This window comes from Ylistrum balloti, unplaced genomic scaffold (assembly GCF_031769215.1).
Source record: "Ylistrum balloti isolate Yb309-2 unplaced genomic scaffold, AGI_CSIRO_Ybal_v1 Utg370196, whole genome shotgun sequence".
NCBI lineage: Eukaryota > Metazoa > Mollusca > Bivalvia > Pectinida > Pectinidae > Ylistrum > Ylistrum balloti.
Genome location: NW_026782173.1, coordinates 2,207,219 through 2,228,181, shown reverse-complemented (window position 1 = coordinate 2,228,181; position 20,963 = coordinate 2,207,219). Strand labels below are relative to the sequence as shown.

At 34.6% G+C, this 20,963-nt stretch overlaps 1 protein-coding gene across 1 annotated transcript in view; it reads left to right on the top strand.

Annotated features, from left to right (window-relative positions):
- Window positions 1-3,418, top strand: part of LOC132551347 (QRFP-like peptide receptor) — a 28,283-nt gene extending 24,865 nt beyond the window's left edge. The window contains exons 2-3 of the mRNA XM_060215483.1: window positions 1,227-1,448; window positions 2,932-3,418. Coding sequence (XP_060071466.1) covers window positions 1,227-1,448; window positions 2,932-3,294 — 585 coding nt within the window. The 3' untranslated portion in view covers window positions 3,295-3,418. The remainder of the gene's footprint in view (window positions 1-1,226; window positions 1,449-2,931) is intronic.
- Window positions 3,419-20,963: the final 17,545 nt, after the last annotated feature.

Here is a 20,963-nt window from a genome sequence, read left to right as displayed (position 1 = left end):
AAATCAGTAAAAGATTATGTAACATACATAATTAATATGTTGATACCTAGATTAATTAGAGACCTAGTGGAAATATCGTACACTCTCCCAATAATATACATCAAAAGAAAGCTCTATCTGTGAATCTGAATAATTCTCTTTTGATTGTCATTTTTTAACCTCATTGATTACCGAGCGTCCTTGAAATCTACATACTTATCTGATGTTAATTATGTTCCTTTATTGCAATAAGGCTGTCTACAGGATACATCTTTACTGAAACATTACATCACCACATTAAATTACATTAATTATCTCCGTTAATTAAAAGCATATACTTTTGGCAATGCAGTCCTGCAGTACTTTTGGTAGTTGATATTGGAATAAACCGGAACTATACACGGGAAACAGCATAAACAATCCGCTAACGTTGCAAAAATGTACTCGAAGGTTTGGAAGATATGGCCTTTTTCAAGCCGTTTGATATTTGCAGAACAATCCTTTCACACGGTTTGCCAGACTGTTTGTGTACTTAGCAGTTCGTATCGAAGTTAAGAGGAATGATTTGCTTCTGAATTAAACACGCATGAGCGATAACCGAGGCTTCAGAAACAAAGATTAGCTTCCGGGCTGACTAGAGAATAACTGTCACCTAACGACTGTTCATTTATATTCGTTTTGTTTTCGGGATGAATTAAAAGCATTAATGGTTGGAATTATTTTCCATAGTATACGGCGTCAACCATATTGAAAGGATGCGATGTGGTACCAACGGCCAACGTTGTCGTGTCTCATACAATTCATGTGACTACAACAACATTTCATGCATTTTGCATATGGAAGTATTGTACCGTCATATGCCGATTGCAATATAATGTAGTGTGTTGGACAATCATTCATTCTTTCATAACATGGATAAAACTGATAATTAATTCAATAAGCATGCGTTTAGTCAAATACAGCCATGCCTACCATTCATGAAACATGTATTATAATAGATCTATTGTCCACCGGCAGAATTTGAATAACAGGCTGCATATTGTGGTAAATAATATTAAGTCATAGTTGCTTTCACAACACAGTAGTATGATATTTTTTATTCGAATCTAATGTATTCTGCCTACAATTGGAAAACTCACTCCTTATAAATTGATCAGGTACATTTTTATAGTCCATTATGGCACCAAATTTCAGGCTATTTATCCTTCCTGATAAATGTTGTCTTACATCCACGGTGTTTGTTGTAGGTTGTGAAGATGCTGGTCATTGTCGTTGCCATGTTTGGTCTGTGTTGGCTGCCATTACATATATTTATCATAGTAACAGACTTCTATCCCGATGTACTCAACTACTCTTCCGCCGAGGACGAAAAGACCGTGCTTGGGATTTATCTCGGTTCTCATTGGCTTGCCATGTCGAACAGCTTTGCTAACCCAATCATTTATGGTTTTACAAATGAAAGTTTCAGGGTATGTATATAACATTTCACGTTTTGATTTATTTTTCAAAACAAACTTTCCAGAATGATCTTAAGATTGACTTTCCAAAATTGTTAAAATTTGTCAAAATTATGTTCATGCTGGTAACATATAGATCTCAAGGTTCGTTATTGGTATATAATGTGTCATCGACAATAGATATCCATTAAGCAATATTTCAAAGGATTAGATTTTTTTAATTGTTGAAAATTAATGTTTCTATCTCAAATTTTAGAAATACACGGGATAGTCTCATAGTTTTTGAGAAAATGACCTTTAATACCCATCAACTTCTTGTTCTGTATCAAACCGGAAGAACTTTTCAATAAAGCATTTTTCTGATTTTAGATCTATCTTTGATCGGAAGTTGTCTAGTCCGTAAAATGCTTGGATCGCTTGATTAATTTTATATCTAGATAAGTTCGATCGATGACTACCTAAGAAGCCTGCTTTAGTGATATGATAAAATCAGACAGCCGACATGGTGAAATTGAGTGTCTGCATTTGAAGACCTACAGAAGAAATTCTGATTTAATACCTTTGTAACGCTTTGTATGGTCCCTTTGATAAGAGTCATTATCACTGAAACCAGGGGAATATATGTCTATTCGGTATTCGGTTTTACAGAAAATATGACATTTTAGTTTTTTTGACGTCGATGATAAGCAGTTTATGCAGTTTACATGGAGTTTATGGAAGTTCAATATTTCACCTTACAAGATTTATGTTTCAAAATATGTTGACTTTTATCGTTACGATGTAAACATGTATTTAGTTTATATTCATAGTTACACAGGCTAATCATAGAGGTCGCACAGAGTTTGAAGTGTGATATAATTCAACGTTGTACTAGTCGTTCGAAGTTAATTAAAAGGTTGCTAGACATATCATTTTGGACAGAAAAAGTGTAAACAGAATGTCTTGAAAGTTCGATGTAAGTCTTACAGTCAGGGCACGAATTTATCACTAAATTATGAGATAAGTCAAACCGGAAATGTGATAATACATGTCAAAACGGCGATAGGAAACGTGTGATGAATAAAACATTTCGAAAGTCAATCAACTACGATCTTAATTTCATCGGTGTTTTGATTTTATTGTGTAGAGTTGCCAGTAATGTCAAGCACAATGCCATTCTTGTTACAATCCTTTGAGAGTTATATCAGTAATCAGTACCAGCCCGGGGATATTTTGATGCTAGTGCTAGGGAGATCTGTATTCCTTGTTCCGTTGTTTTGTAATCCAACTCAAGCTCATCTTGACATTAATTTAGGGCTAGCGCTAAGCAGCATATGAAAGTGTAGGCAGCTTATCTTCACTTTACTTCAATATTTGCGACATTATTGTATATTCATTAGTACGTTTGATCGAACAATGTTTTCGTGAATTCACTGTCGTCTCTAAAAATCAGGACGACTAAGCTGTTTTTGACTACATCTTTGATCAGTGTCTCTCCTTTCTTTCTCTCACCTAGGCCGACCTTTTAACCCTGTTCTACATGTGGTTTCCGTGCTGTCATTGTATAAAAGATGTACTCCGAAGAACAAACAGCCGTGTCACGCGAGACAGCGTCGTCTTTCGGCGACTTAGTACTTTACGAAGGAGCGAAGGAAACATTAACGATTTTAAAAGGAACAGGTTTCCAAAAAGAGTATGGAGCTCTTTAAGGCACGAGGACTTAAAAAAGAATCAAGTGATGTCTAGTAGAGAGAGAGCCGGGAGTCAGTGTAACGTCATTCTGAATTCACGACGCCACACTATTTGTAAAATAGTTGTTGACGTCATGGAGATATCAGAAATGGAGAATGCTTCCGTCATACATGAATCTAGCCAATAATTGAAAGCAGATGTGATTACATAAGAAAATGAAAAAAGGAATATAGATAATGATCTATATGTTATATATATTTGTTTATAATATATATTGTTTTTAATAAAATGTATACTTTTCGTTCTTCACAGAGTTGTTGGTGTTAATGTGTACAGAAGACCAGAGGACACAACATTTATAGATGATATGATGATATTGATGAATTTTCCATTCATGATGATTAACATGCACATTATATCGATCATTGAATGATAGGTGGCTTCTGAATTTATTCGATAGGAATAAAATCTGTGAAAATGTTAAAAGAAATTATTTCTGGTTTGGTTTTATAAAGCCGTCAGATTTGCAGGACTGAATTTTTCTAGATATTCTCATTCTAAAAGATATTCTACATAATATCTATATAATTTATATAATATGTTTTTTGGTAAAAGCACTAACTATTTTAAGTCATTTAGGTAACAAGTTTTCCATCTGTTATTGTTGGTTTGAATGAGGATTTAATTTTCTAAAAAAGATTCCAACATTTATCCTTTATTTAATCGTTGTCTCCTCACACCTCCAATCCTGAAATCTTTAAAATATATTGCTATCTATATAAACCTTGTAGCAAGCGTAGCTCGAGCACCCACTGCTGGGAGCCCTTTTGCAGCCCTAAATGTATCGTGTGCAAAGAAAAAAGAGGGAACAATGTATACATATACTATTAGTCATTAAGTTGTGACATGAGAGTGGAAGTCCCAGTAATACTTCGAGCCAATGGCGGACATAGCAACAAGTACTCTCGTTCACTCCGACGCTTATCGCTTCTTAATTATTGATGCAGCATGTGCAGACATGCAGACAACAAGCGTCGGGTTGAAAGAGATTAGCTTTCAGTATGTTCGAAAGATTAAACTAAGAAAAACTAAACATCGTGAGCTGCTGGTTAGGAACACAGTGATAACGTGAGGGAGGAAAAATTCCTTAAACATCAGCTTAACTAGATATTATCGCCAAATTTTGGTCACGTTTATACGATGCTCTCTTTACGTATTCATAATTACCCATAATTCATATTAGAATTTTATGAGTTTTCGTTTGATATGAGATTTTATGAAACGTGCCTTAGAAGTTTTCTTTTTTCCTTCATTTTGGGAATAAACATTAAAACTTCGAGACGAGTTTCATAAACAAAATTATATGAAAGAAAAACAAACTTCAGATACTCTTCATCACATAAATCAGAAATGTACTATTGAGTTTGAAAATGTTGAGGACGATTTTAAACAAATGAAGCCATCTTGTGCCATTTTCAATTCATGACGCGTTACACTATTGACGTACATACGTGGGTGAACAGACATATTGTGGCATAAACAGTATTCCCTTTAAACTAATCAATGTCTATCTGAAGTGATTTACCGTCAGAACAATATGTTTTTATTTCGATAAGAAAAACGTTTAAGCTTGTCCTATTTAAGTCATATAGGGTTACACTGTCAGGGTAGTAAACACACTACTACATACGACAATACGGAGCCCTCAGTAATAGACAAACTTACACTGAATGTAAAAAAACAAATATTTTTTTGATAAAAAACATTTTTTTTCGGACAAAAATGTCAGCCAAACATCAGGATGAGGAAAAATCTTTCTTATTGGTCGCGTTTAGCTAATAAATTATATCATACAACAAGTTAAACGAAAGTAAGTCTAAGCATAAGTTGATTTATCTCCAGATAAAATTGAGATGGTTAAAAACAGACTTATGATTACCCCGAAAACCTACATGTAAAATGCATGTAAATGCTTACAGATGACTAAATAGCAACACGATAATATGATAATGATTACTTAATATGCGTCCATTAAGAACTAATGCGTCCATGTAATCATCAAACGTCAAGTACAAAAATAACCTCTAATTTCCTTATGCTAAGTATTAACGATAGAATCAAGAACGTTCCAGTAATAAATTATTTATGACAGCTTAATTCATACCAAAATAACGGTACATGCATTTTACACGACCATTACAAGACACTATCGGAGGTGTATATCGAGATTACGTATAGTCTGTATAGGCACATACTGCTAGAGAACGATAGATACTGATCTAGGAACATCGTTAGGTCTAGTTGCCGACCATCTCGTCTAGACTATACTCATCATTCCTGCACGTGCATCATGCGTTTTGCCTTGTCACATTTCGCCATTGGATGACGCACATACTACGTTACTGTTGTAAGATATATATTCACTTCCTGTAATGTAATACATAAACGCATGCATATCACGTGTTTCCTAAACTAATGTGTCACTTGATGTTGAAAAAACACCGGATAATTGTGATCGTTACTGGTTTCCTAATGTTATGCTGATATCCTTTCCAGCTCAAGGTCCTTAACTGTACAATTAGTATGGATATCGGTCTAAATCTCTCTCACGTTGCACTTAAGTGTGATCGGTAAAACTGCCTTTACTTATGTTTTAACCCTGCCATGTTGTTTATCTAAACGAGAATTAGGTATTGTGCGACTGCATTATGGTATACATGTAGTTTCGCGATTACAATGCCCAACGGCATTATTAATTTTCATTTAACGCAGAACAGAGGTCATTTTCAGGCCATATTTGATATCTAGTATAAATTGATTTTAGCAAATGCCATATAAAATTATTTCAATTACTTAACTTCTCAATCTAAAGTTTGTGTGGTGTATCTCTCATTGGTTGTCCCTATGGCGAAAGGAGCCACACAAGAAACAATCTACGTATTATGTAAATATTTATTTTCATTAATTCGTTTATTGTTTTCATATGACGCCCTCCAAAGTCTCATTTCAGGTTGAATAAATAAACTCGTTCAATAAACTCAATATTGAATGAACATTCCATGTAATGTATTGCGTAACCAAACACGTCGCCCACTGTTTCTAAACTGACAGTTCTTCTCTAGAGACAAAACTGAGCCATTTACCGTCAGTTGAGACTTTATTTGCATAATTGATCCTTTAATGTACTGTAATGGGCGTTTAAGGATTCGTTATAAAAGACAAACTGTCCGAAGCTATATCAAATTGTCAACTTGAACGATGTACGAAATCGTCCAATAACAACCAATATTTAAAACAACATACAGTATAATACAGAAATAAACAGCTTAAAAAGTGACAATATTTAACACGACCACACAGAAACCAACCGTTTAAAGAGACAATATTTGATACGACAACAGAAACCAACAACTTGAAAGAGACAATCTTTAACACGACAAAACAAAAACCAATAGCCTAAAAAGAGACAATATTTAAAACGACAACGCAGAATCCAACAGCTTAAAAACGAGACAATATTTAACACAACACAGAAACCTGCAGTTTACAAAGAGACAATATTTAACACGACAACACAGAAACCTGCTGTTTACAAAGAGACAATATTTAACACGACAACACACAAACCAACAGCTTAGAAATAAACAGTATTTAAAAAGACAACACACAAACCAACAGCTTAAAAAGAGATATTATTTGATACGACAACACAGAAAACCAACAGCTTCAAAGAGACAATATTTGATATGACAACACAGAAACCAACAGCTTAAGAAGAGACAATATTTAACACAAAAAACACAGACAATTTAAATGGAGACAATATCTAACACGACAACAAAAACCAACAGTTTCATAAACAGAAACAATAAAGGGGCATGAAAACACAGAAATCAATGAGTAAAAATGAGACAATATACAAAGGTAACATGACAACAGAGAAATAATTAGCTTAGAGTTATACAACATGCAATATCCTGGATAAAAAGTACAACTACACGCGTCTGTACCAAAACATGCACAATTCCATCAGAATACTGATAATAATTATTTTGACTTAAATAGTTCACATTATATTATATTCCTAATGCTCATTTAAGATATAAACAAATCTAATGATATCGATAATATTTTGACAAATAAGCATCCAAAGAAAATTTTGTTAAGAAAACGTTTAGATGATTTAAAAACTATTAGCATTACATTTGAGCTATCACGTTTACTTAAAACACAAGCAGAGAGGGTGCTAGTGAACCATCTAGACTCTACAGGACACGTTTAATGTATGATCCATTGGTACCAGATGTTTGATCTGTTTCATCACACTTAAAGATATCTGAAACATTAACGATGTCTGAAGGGAAACATCCGAGAACTAAACATCAGGCATGTCTGAAGGGAAACATCCGGGAACTAATGATCAGGCATGTCTGAAGGGAAACATCCGAGAACTAAACATCAGGCATGTCTGAAGGGAAACATCCGATAATTAACTATCAGGCATGTCTGAAGGGAAACATCCGAACATTAACGATCAGGCATGTCTGAAGGGAAACATCCGAGAACTAAACATCAGGCATGTCTGAAGTGAAACATCCGGGAATTAAATATCAGGCATGTCTGAAGGGAAACATCCGAGAACTAAACATCAGGCATGTCTGAAGGGAAACATCCGAGAACTAAACATCAGGCATGTCTGAAGGGAAACATCCGAGAATTAACGATCAGGCATGTCTGAAGGGAAACATCCGATAACTAAACATCAGGCATGTCTGAAGGGAAACATCCGAGAACTAAACATCAGGCATGTCTGAAGGGAAACATCCGAGAACTAATGATCAGGCATGTCTGAAGGGAAACATCCGAGAACTAAACATCAGGCATGTCTGAAGGGAAACATCCGAGAACTAAACATCAGGCATGTCTGAAGGGAAACATCCGAGAACTAAACATCAGGCATGTCTGAAGGGAAACATCCGAGAACTAAACATCAGGCATGTCTGAAGGGAAACATCTGGGAACTAATGATCACGCATGTCTGAAGGGAAACATCCGAGAACTAAACATCAGGCATGTCTGAAGGGAAACATCTGGGAACTAAACATCAGGCATGTCTGAAGGGAAACATCCGAGAACTAAACATCAGATTGATTACGATTACATGATAAAACGGATTAGCTGTGGCAGCCATTTCGTTGTCCGCTCAATCAGCAATTCATTAATTCAGTATCGAAACGGTTGCAATAGAGACGATGTTACGAGTAAAACTGCAAACTATTAAAATACAAATAACGTATATTTATACCAGATTTGGTTACGTCGATGATTTCTATGCAATGGAGGCGGATAAAAGGCACGTGTTCAAACAAATTATATTTTATCATCCTAATTGGTATGTAAAGGAATTGCCAGGTATTGCATTTCTGCAAACCTTTTGACAAACAACTAGTAACGTTATGGCAGTTTTAATGTCGAAATTTTATTCCAGATAATGATAACATGATCAACACATCCAACATAACCAAACGTGTTAACATCTCCATTACGTTAATTGAATAGAGCACAAAAAATCAAGACGTGTCTTCTACTTCATCGACGGTGCAGATTAGTAAATCTAGATTAAATCCAACTATATCTCGAATTCAAAACCAGGATATTTAATATAAAAACAATTATATATTTATATAATGCGCAGATATTGTACAAAAACAACCTTGAATAGAAATAAATACAAATCTAGACCATATGACAGACAAACTAGGAACACAGGATTTCTAAAGATGCAGGTTGACGAAAAATCTGGGGAAGATTTACAGTCTTCATAGTGATCTCGTTGTGAGATATTTTATTTCTATGTGCGATTTAAAGCTGGAAGTGTTTGATGCTCGTAGTTTGCCTGTTGGTTCCATTGTTCTATACCTTGTTCTAATTTGAGGACGTGACATTATTTACTTGGATTGACCCAGGTTTCCATGGCGGGGTGTCCTCGATGTAGTAGGATACACTTTCTCTTCGTGAACACCTGGTCTTATTCCCTCAGTACTTTTCAGGAGACTGCGTGTAAATCTTTTTTGTTCATATTTTGCTCTAGTTTTATTGAATTTGAGTTTGAATTATGATTATGTTGGACATGCTGGTATTATATTGTTTTTTTTACTTGTATCTTTCAAATGGCCGTTTTTAATGATATTTTGTCAAATTGAGAAATCAATTCTATTCAATTTATACTTCACTCATTTACATATGAATTATATCACATACAATGTTGTACGTATCAAGGTATGCATGTTAATTGTTTGAATAATATATACATATATACAAACTAGGAGTTGCTCTTGTTTGATATGCGTAGAAGCGCGCACTAGGTCCGACATGGACGCCAAGGAACATCTTAGCGTTCATCCCGCCGAGGTGAAAGGTCAATATTAAAAGGAATATTAAATCAATAGGTACAATCTTGATTATCAAAAGACCAACTTTTTTCACGATAAGATCATGATGGCGTTCTTGATGTTTGCAATAGTCTTATCAACCAACATTTCTGTAGTTGTGATATAATAAAAGTTATGGAGAGTCAATCGGGTTTAACTTTCGTCATTAAAAAGAAAGAAGTCGTTGGCTTTCTTCCATGAATTTAATAAATCGAACTAAAACACTAACACGATCATTTTACTGTTATAACAGCAGCACGGACACGAACGACAAATTTATTATACAGATACAAATAATACATCCATACATACAACATAGATCATGAACAAAACTATTTATAGAATATCAATGTTACCCAATTACATACTTAGATAAGTTAAACATAGTATCAAACAGAAGATAAATAACTCCATAGATACGATAATGGTGTTGAATATGGAAGAAGGGAGGTTATCCATTCTTTCTGAAATACTATAACCACACTTACTTTATCAATCTTAACTGCTTCTGGCCATCACATTATATTTGAGTACACCCTTGCGAAGACACAAGGGGTGGGGGCTGGTTTCAGGCTCGGTCACCTTTTTGTTTATGTTTTTTAAAGAGATAGCAGGTGTCAAGTTGTTGACGTGTTAAAGCTTATTGTATTTAAACTCATTAGGTAAGGTGTCATGTTGTCATAACATTTCCGATTTTAATATATAATATCAATTGATATTTCCTTTATGCCATGATTTTATATAATTTGCAGATCACTCAGTAAACATATTAAAGTTTTAGACCTTGAAAAACGATAGTTATGAAATACATACGATTTCGTAATTTAGGATAGGTGTGTAAATAGCGATAGATCTCAATTTGACAAATCACGTTCATTTGAAACATGCACGATATTACATTTCTAGAAGAAAGCTGAGGCATAATCAATTTATATCAACACCTTTGTTGGCAGTCGAGACCTGGTTTGACATGTTGTTTGAGCTTTTTTTTCAAACTCTTTCTGGTGTTATAAAGATGTTTGGATTATAAATCTTTAACTAGCACTAATATTGATATTTTTATGGAAAACTATTTCGTTATCATTTGGAATCCAAACTTCGTGACGAATTTTCAAAACTTTTATATTCGAAAAATTTTGCTCAAAGTTTGTTATATGAATAAAAGCATGCGAATGTCTAGTTCATAATCTAGATTTGTTTTCATTTCTTTTCAATGTAGTTTGTATTCCACAACTAAACGATGGTAGATATTGGTTAAGTACTACGTCACATCTGATATGTAATAAGTTGGTACATATTATCATGGATATACAACATAATAAATGAAATAAATGAAACCCTGGCAATCAACAGATTGACATCTTCAAAAGCTGACGTGGCCTCGGAAACAATATGACGTCATTTAGAATCCATACAAATGAAGATAAAACAACATCTATCAACACGGTGGCTAGTACACTGTGTGTAGAATTAGGAATATACAATAATGGTTATGTAACGCATTTTTTCATTGGATAGTTTTCATGATCTTATCATCGATATTCTCATGGTTTCTGAGGATAGCCCAAATATGGCGTCCATCTTTCCGGTTGAGGCATATGATCAATATCGAAATTGGGAAAATGATAATGTCATGCTAAAGTGCGTCATCGAAATTTGAAGTAGAGAGAACAATGATGATAATGTTTGAGAGAAATTCTGATTGACTTTTTTGTTGATATGTAATGTCGGAATGTCGACAAAGAGGATATCCTGTGCCTAATCGTTACCGTAGGTGATATTTTCAAGCCAGGACCAACTTCAGTTATTATATCAGAAATTAATAAAATCATGTTACAAGGCATTGTCTCCTACCTTTTCTGGATAATAATATTATGTTTTATATATCTTCGTTAGTAAATAGATACATTTATCATTCAGAGTTGACAAATTTCGAGTGTGTACACCCGGAATCACTGAGAATGACCATTCAGACAGATTATCCCCGAAAAGAAACATCCTTAGCCATTTCATTAGCCTCGACCTACATTCGGACTCGAATCTCTGGACAACTTGACTGGAAATCGGTCGGAGCTTTACATCATCAATGGTTGAAACAAACGTTTTCATTGGCTAAGACAATGTGAGGGATCGTTTTGATCAAAATTGTGCAGGTCTCGGTTTTTGTCTAATTTCTTTGATATTTACAACACTTTTAGACTTATTATTGTACAATGGGGATAGTATGCTTGTTTTTTTATAAATTGGAGATAAGATAATGACTTTTGGTTTTAACACGAGACGCAGTCGGGTTTATCTCTAAGCATTCTATCCCCTTAGTATAACTATACCAACTGCTTCGTTTTCTGTGGACTTGCCACTAACTTACGGACCAAGCGTGTAGTAGTCCTTCAGAGATATTCAGAAATCGAGATTTGTCTGATTAAGTGATAAATATGTAGACAATTAAAAATAAAAAAGTTGCCTAGATATTTTATATCAGATAATTATGTGCGATATATTCATACACACATTTGTACTGTACTCACAATCCTCACTTGTATGCAATAGGTAAAGATAAAACAATGATATCGTTCTATTATGATTAATTACATATAACGTTGAATCAGCTGTGTGTCTTCATAATCTAATATACCCCTATTATATAACAAATTGAGTTTGCCTTGAAACTGAGTGAAAATGGTTTGCATGAAGAGAGACAACTCTGGTATACTAAACTATTTTTAGCGTGAAGTATTGGTGTGTCGAGTATATATATATATTTACGTTTAAAGTTTCCAATCCACTGATGAAACAAAACAATTCTGAAGAATAAAAGAGTCTGTAAGCTTAAAACTTTTCATATTGGAATTTATATTGTAAGAACAAAAACAAAAAACAAAAAAAAAAAAAAAAAAAAACAATCCCGAAAACAAAACAAATAAAAAAACATGTCAACAAAATCTGAAATTAAGCTCAAATTTGATTAACCTAGGGCAAAACATTAACAAAAGAAGTGTTTACACGGAGACTCCTGAAAAATACAAGGATGGTAAGACCAGGTCTTCCGCTTCATCAACGACACTCGTCAGGTAAATCTCGCAAAACTCATGCTAACAAAACCAGCCTTTTGAATATCGAATTAACTGATACATGTAAACATCATATGTTGAGGATGAAGGAACGTGCTATCAAGAAATGGTAAAATTCTAATTAGGGAATTTGAAATCAATTTCAATTGATTACGAATAGCAACTATGTAAATGTATATTCAGGGCTTTGGACTGTCTGTCATCATATATCAGTAGTGGATCCAGAGTGGTAGGTATATACGATTGACGTAGTCAATTTGTTTCTTGTTATTAAAAGACAAGACGTCATCAATATATCTGACAGAGAAATTCAACGACTTTGCCAGGTCTTTGTGATCTGCTTTAATAAGTTATTCAATAAATTCAGCTGTGCATGAAAGCAAAAACAAATCAGCCAACAGAGGGTCATCATCTATTGGTCGGCCGCCTTGACCGCGGTAACCCTTTAGTCTAATTACAGCGTTATTACCAAAGCAATATATAAGCAAATGATGTTTTAAAGTATGTATTGTCCATCTCTCTTAGCCATATTTGTAAATGGATTTCGGAAGCTATCCAGTCTAGATGAATAAACGTTAAAAAGAACTCGGAATTACCGCGTCAGCGACAAACCTACGTCCTAATAAAGTCATTCAAAATGAAGTATTTCCTTCCACGTTCAAAATATGTGTTTTAGCTTGATATTTGATCCACTAATCGCATACCTGTGAACAGATTGATGTATTTTTCATGTTTATATTTAAACGTATTCGATCAAACAATAACGTATTTGTAAGGGAGGTAACTCTTCAATACTAATACTGTTTAGAGAAAAATGAGTTTTACATCGCCAAGTTTAGTTAAAATACCATATAGTCACATGGCATAAGGCAACGCAGTCTGACTCTAATACGGAAGACGATGTTAGAAAAACATTTTATTCAACAGTCAGATAATCTAGAGTATTCATGGGCCTATATAAAGACTGGTTCCACTACTGATATATGATCACAGACTGTCTAGTTCCCTGAAAATACATTTACATAGTTGCTACTCGTAAAACAAATTGCTGCGGATTCTGTTCGCATTTTAATGTACAACATATTATATTTCTAAAAGTTGAACACGAGGCTGTATGATGAAAATGTTCGTGATATTTTTACTTCGTTGAAAATTAACTGATTTGCACTCAGTTTTGATTAATCAAATTTCAATACTTTCCAGAATGCATCGCAGATTTTAGGAATGAGAACTCTGCTGAAGATAGTCCTATGAAATTGTAAGAATCGTTCACTTTACTGTAATGCGTTGGTCCTTGTTAATCTGGATGTAATTTAAAGTGTTGTACTCACTTGATGTTAGATAAACTGAAGATATTTGTCTGTGTTGATATAACTGTTATTCATCAAGAAGCAAAAAAGATTATCCATGCATGTCGAGTTCAGAGTATAACCGCGGTAAATATAATTTTTCATTAAGTAATTAATGATGTCTTTCCTCCAAGGATTGGGTAACGTCCAAGTACCACGGTACCATGACGTAAGTGCGTGTTGAGGAAGTTGATGTATTGTATGTCCTTGAGAAATCTCCGACTACAAAGCAATATATGAGCAAACTATGTTTAACGTGTAGCTGAGGAAGGGATATTCCAGCATCTGACATAGGTCTTAAAACGCCAAACAACAATTTATATTGCCAAATTGGCCGTATAATTCTATTCTGCCAGAAACGTCCAGAAACGTATATAAACATGGTTATGAGAAAAAGATTCCGCTCGTCGTCTGAATCATGATTTTCTACCGTAATCTGAAGTAGGAACTGTTTTTTCTTGCAAATGTTATGCATCAAAATTGATAAACAACTCCTCGAAACTCTAAGTAACACTTCGAGACGCTAGCATAAAGCTGTGATGTGAATGTCTGGATGAAGCCGGTCGACCGCCTTGACCGCTGTAATCGTTCTGTCTAATTACAGTGTTATTACCAAAGCAATATATAAGCAAATGGTGTTTCAAAGTATGTGTTGTCCAGCTCTGTTTTCCATATATCTAAATGGACATCGGAAGCTATCCAGTCTAGACGAATAAACGGTCAATTCCAACTCTGGCCGAACAGCACGGTTTTCAGACTGCAATTGTACATACCGGTCAATTAGCGTACAAGTCATTTTGAAGACTTCAGCTCGATTTTTATGTCGACAATCCTGCTGATTACAACATTTAGTCGAAGAGCAACTGAAAATGATCTGAAGACGCATTTAATGGATTTAACGTCATTACTCTCATTTTATAACCGGCTATTGCAAACATGTATGACAGTCTCTCGCCTGGAGTTAAAAAGGAAAATCAAATTCGACGGCTTTGTTAATGGGTAGATAATGTCGTAAGCTTTCGCTTTCTGACAGCACGTGTCTGAAAGTAAATTAAAGGCAAACAAACGGATAAGGATAACTTCTAAAACATTGCACTTAATCTGGCATGTTATTATTTGGTCGCAATAAACATCACAAGGGTGACCAAATGCTGACTTTCGAGCCAGATTCAAAATTGAGATTTTCTCTAATTTTCACTAGTAAAGTGCTTTTCGATTTTGTCAGCCCTTTTTGTAGAATTGCAATTCTTATAAAATGTCTATCAGTTACAGTTTCATCAACTCATGATTTAATTTAAGACTAAGTGGTATGTTTTAAATACGCAAGAATTCCTTCTGGATGACTTTACTAAACTGAAATAGTGTTGGGAATTAATGTAATTACAATTATATCAGGAAATTAGTGAGTTTTCATGGACTGAAGTTTTATTTACGAACATCTTAAAGTCCGAAGGTAGGAATTTTTCATGAAACCTACTCCGAATCTGGCTAAATCGACAGACATCGATAGTTTAAGCATTCCGGATATATATCTACCTACGGAAGACGCTCACATCATAGTTAAATTGTTCATTAAACAATAACATGCACTGAAATTACTGCCATTCTGTGTAAACTCTGACAAAATATTATATAACGAAACGGAGTGATGAAAGGAACGCTACAGCGATCAATTCTCATAGCCTGTATCATGGCGATGAATCAAAACAGTGATGTGCTGTGTTAAAATTTGTACATATAAGCCAAGAGTAGGGATTGACAGTGAGTACGGTAGAGGGAAAATGTAGCAGAACATATAGAGCGTATTTTACAGGTAGTTGTTATAATTACAAAAGTGATATTAGAGATGTAATGTGGTTCACAGAATTCATTATTATGTGTTCGTTTACTAATGTCACAGCGAAAAGGTACTATTGTTTTCTAAGCTTTAAAGTAGCCTACATTAGCTGATCTCTTTCTTATTGGTGATGACATGGTTAATTACATTTACTTTTATTTTCAAATATGACTGCCTCGTTTTGAAAATTGTCATTTGATATCAAGAGACAATTTGTGTGGCCAGACAAGGCATCAGAATAAACAATGGCTATTGAGATCATTAGATGTGAAGACCATCAATATAGGGTAAGGTTATAAGCTATATGTTACTTAATTATTTCTTTTTATTGCGTTTCCACAGTGATCAGTCACATGTGTCGAAAACTGTTTTCCATCCCCATTTGTAGAACAACATAAACAAGTTACATTGATACCTGAGTTATTCTTTATTATTTCTGTTCCCTAATGCGATATGAAGGTAGCCGTAACTGATACTCGTTAGTATAGCTGTCTGTTCCGTTGATATTTACCTTGTTTAATACTCGTTAGTATAGCTGTTGGTTCCGTTGTTGTTTACAATATTTTATACTCGTTAGTATAGCTTAGGTTCCGTTGTTGTTTACCGTGTTTAATACTCGTTAGTATAGCTGTTGGTTCCGTTGTTGTTTACCGTGTTTAATACTCGTTAGTATAGCTGTTGGTTCCGTTGTTGTTTACCGTGTTTAATACTCGTTAGTATAGCTGTTGGTTCCGTTGTTATTTACCGTTTTGATACCGTGTATAGCTGTTGGTTCCGTTGTTAATACTCGTTAGTATAGCTGTTGGTTCCGTTGTTGTTTACCGTGTTTAATACTCGTTAGTATAGCTGTTGGTTCCGTTGTTATTTACCGTGTTTAATACTCGTTAGTATAGCTGTTGGTTCCGTTGTTATTTACCGTGTTTGATACTCGTTAGTATAGCTGTTGGTTCCGTTGTTATTTACCGTGTTTGATACTCGTTAGTATAGCTGTTGGTTCCGTTGTTATTTACCGTGTTTGATACTCGTTAGTATAGCTGTTGGTTCCGTTGTTGTTTACCGTGTTTGATACTCGTTAGTATAGCTGTTGGTTCCGTTGTTATTTACCGTGTTTGATACTCGTTAGTATAGCTGTTGGTTCCGTTGTTGTTTACCGTGTTTGATACTCGTTAGTATAGCTGTTGGTTCCGTTGTTGTTTACCGTGTTTAATACTCGTTAGTATAGCTGTTGGTTCCGTTGTTGTTCACCGTGTTTAATACTCGTTAGTATAGCTGTTGGTTCCGTTGTTATTTACCGTGTATAATACTCGTTAGTATAGCTGTTGGTTCCGTTGTTATTTACCGTGTTTAATACTCGTTAGTATAGCTGTTGGTTCCGTTGTTGTTTACCGTGTTTAATACTCGTTAGTATACCTGTCGGTTCTTTTGTTGTTTACCGTGTTTGATACTCGTTACTATAGCTGTTGGTTCCGTTGTTGTGTACGGTGTTTGATGCTTGTTAGTATAGCTGTTGGTGCCGTTGTTATTTACCGTGTTTAATACTCGTTAGTATAGCTGTTGGTTCTGTTGTTGTTTACAATATTTGATGCTCGTTACTATACCTGTTGGTTCCGTTGTTATTTAAAGCTTATATTTTTCTTGTTACTGTAATATAAAGTATATGTGTTTTGTGAAAGATAGATATAACTAATACTGACGGTTTATGTTTTTGCGACAGCTGTTTAGTGACACATATTTCAAAAGGAATGCTATCAGTTAATTAGAAGTCTAAAGGCTTCTAACTGTTATAATTCCTTTACTAATTTGATGACTTTAGTTAATGAACAGTTCATGAAGTATTTCAAACAAAATACGCTATATAGAGAAACAGTGGAATATGTTGAGGTTACTGTAACAACTAACCTAGGACACAGATTACCACGATGGCAGACGAGGAACAGTTCTGAAGACCATTGCACGGTGATGACCAGCTGGAGATTGTAAAAAAAGTCACAAATAAATGATTGTTATGTCTCATACAGTTGTTTCGTCAGTGAAAGTAAAGGCCTTAAGTATCATTGTAACTGTCTCTAACATCGTTACTCTGGCAATTCGAAATAAGAGCTAAAAGGGAGGTCATAGGTCATTATCAGTGATGTGGTGTTAATGTACTTATTATAATATCACTATATATCTATGAGACAGCATATGTATAGAAATTATTTACAATACGTACTTCTACTATCCCATAGGAAATTAGCTACCCAGTGTTTTCATTGAAATCTAGTCAATCACATGCTATGAATATTTTATTGATTTGTGCAGGTAATCTGGATTGATGCGCGATAATACCTCCTTTGTTTGCAGACTGTTCCAGTCCCGACCTCGGAAATAGATAGGGTTGTCGGCAGTGACAGTGGTAAAGAGAATCCATGCATAAAACGGGGATAACGTTTCTGTTTGAAGTGATAAAAGCAACCTTGGAAACGACCCCCATGATCACAGGCGGGGCTGATGTCTTGTTTTTGTTAATCTAATAATTTGTAATTTTGGATTGGTTTTATCCATTGTTTTGGTTTTTTTCTTTACTTTAAATTGTATTGTTCCGATAAAAATAAACTTTGAAAGAATAACAATCAAGTATAATACTGCCAACACAGGGCAATCTTACACAACATATCGTTATTCAGCTGTACACAAATAGATACAATGCGCGGAATGTCATGCAGTTTTGTTACAGGAAGATGCAGAGAATAGCGTGCGTGCAATATATATATTACAGTACTTTCCGATATTCTTTTTTCATTAGACAACATTTACTCAACAATAGTCAAACATGATTTCTTTCCAATTTGTTCACTTCTCCGTCAATTCCCAGCGTACAACAGACTTCTGAATCCTTTAACCAGAATAAATGACGTCACAATTATTTCACATTGAAAATAATACTTCAGTGACAAAGAGACACCTACCGTTATATGTCTTCATACTACAGGGATTTAAAAAACAAATTATTTCTTTATCAAAAAAAAAAAAAGAATTCATAGATTGATGAGAAGATAGAACTGACAGTATCAAATTTAAAGCTGGGAGGTATCGCGATGTCTCCTTAATTAAAGCTGTTAGAGAAGTGCGTGCAGTCTAACTGAACGACACTTATCAATATATATCTTCACTCGTGATACAACTATAACAATCTTCAAGAGGAGCGTTTCACTTCACAGACGAGTATATCCGCTCTGAGTTTTCTCCTTTCCATATTGAAGGTAAAGCAATCACACCGGCCTTAGAATCGATGTGGTATAGAATATCTTGAATGACAACATCATTAGAATAAATCTGCAGTCTTATTTTTGTATTGTTGATATACGTGAACGTTCCTGGATATGTTGCGAAGAGAGCTTCATAGAGTGGTTTAGATGCACCTAGCAAGCCAAATTATTTTCTAAGGGCTTTAAAGCCAATAAACAAAATACCGACTTGTCAACAGAATCATGATGAAAAAAAGCAACATAACTAGAGATAATGTAAATAAAAAATAAAATTTACGTGGAAGTTCCTGAATAAGCATAAGAAAACTAAGACCAGGTATTCGGACGAGTAAGCGTATTCTGCTTAAACGACGAAAAAACCCATGTAAATCCTGGACAACCAATTAAGTAATGTCGATTAAAAGGCATCTAGTGCGGAAAATCACTTAATAAACGCAGCTTTACATTTTTGCACATCTAGTTGAGGTAGAAACCGCTACTAACCTTAAGTAAGCGACAATCATTTCACATTTTATTTCTTTTTCTACAGTGCCTTTATAGCAATATTTCAAAGGTGATACTTATTAATCTATGACACTCTTTATGTTTAAAACGTATGAAATACAATGCGGTCAGAGGAAGTGCCAACATGACATTTCAGGTTATGGGATATCACACGTGTATCTCTCCAAACATACTTAGGCCTTTCAAAGACTTGGAACCTGGAATAAAGAAAAGAGTTCATTACTTAGAATTAGAAACCCACATGCACCTCTTTTGGATTTTATATCGGACCTCATATAATGACAATATATCTCGTCTTTTCACCGACAGAGTACCAAAAAGGAAAGTACAAACACAGTGTTAACCTCGACTGACAGCCATTTCACAGACTTCTCTGACATGTGCCATATGTGAAGAGGCCATTTTGTTTCTTTATGATAATTAAGTAAACAGTAACAGAATTTAAAGTCCGTGAAGGTTGTCAAGGTAAGACGGAAATAATTTGCTTTATTTGAAAACTAGACTTCAGATCGGTAATTGTCCAACAGTAAGACGCAACAAGCTTAATCCAAGTGATTGTGCTGTATCCAGCACTAGCGACAACCGACAGAGCCGCAGTTACCGGTATCATATATTCGGTAAAGCGCTCGGTAATCGCTCAGCACAGATTTTTGATAGCATGCATACGAATTAAATTATCTTAAAGTCTTGTCGATGATAATAGCCTGTCTGGTTCAAGGAATGGTTTTCAATCCCTTTTCCGTTATGAGATTAACACTGAATAAATTACTTAATAAAATGCCATTAAACAGTGCAGTGATAGGAGCAAATCAATTTAGTGAACAGAACTATTTTCAGCACCTGCATGCAGAGTTTCACTTGGACACAAAGACGCTAATTCCGTTTTCAGGGTTTGTTGTAGGGAAGTGACAGATTGCATAAAATGAAGTGTAACTTCAATTTTTGTACCTAGCTTGTTGAAAAGTTCCATCGAATGATTATCTTTCTGTAATATCAGCACAAGATATGAATACATTTATCATTCAGATTGTAGAATTTCTTCCGTTTTGGAAAAAAGATAACCAAAACTTTCAGAGCATAAAAATTGAAGTATGTATATATAAAAAAAAACTATATTACAAAAAATAAAGCGTCCCTGCTTCGTCGACGGCATCCGCTATGTAAATATTGGTCAATCTAAATAAGTAAGTAACTCATGCTCTCAAACGGTTAACACAAGGAACCAAAAGGTATATTGGGTAATGCAGAGATGTTGCTATTTTGGAATGACCATTTCACAATAAGAAAATTGAAATCATCGTGCAGATTTTTAAACAGATGTCATGTTGATGTCGTTACAAAAGACTATGACAACACGAGAGTTATGCTAGAAAAATCCAGTCAGAAAAAAGAGGACACCACAGCAAACTTAATTCC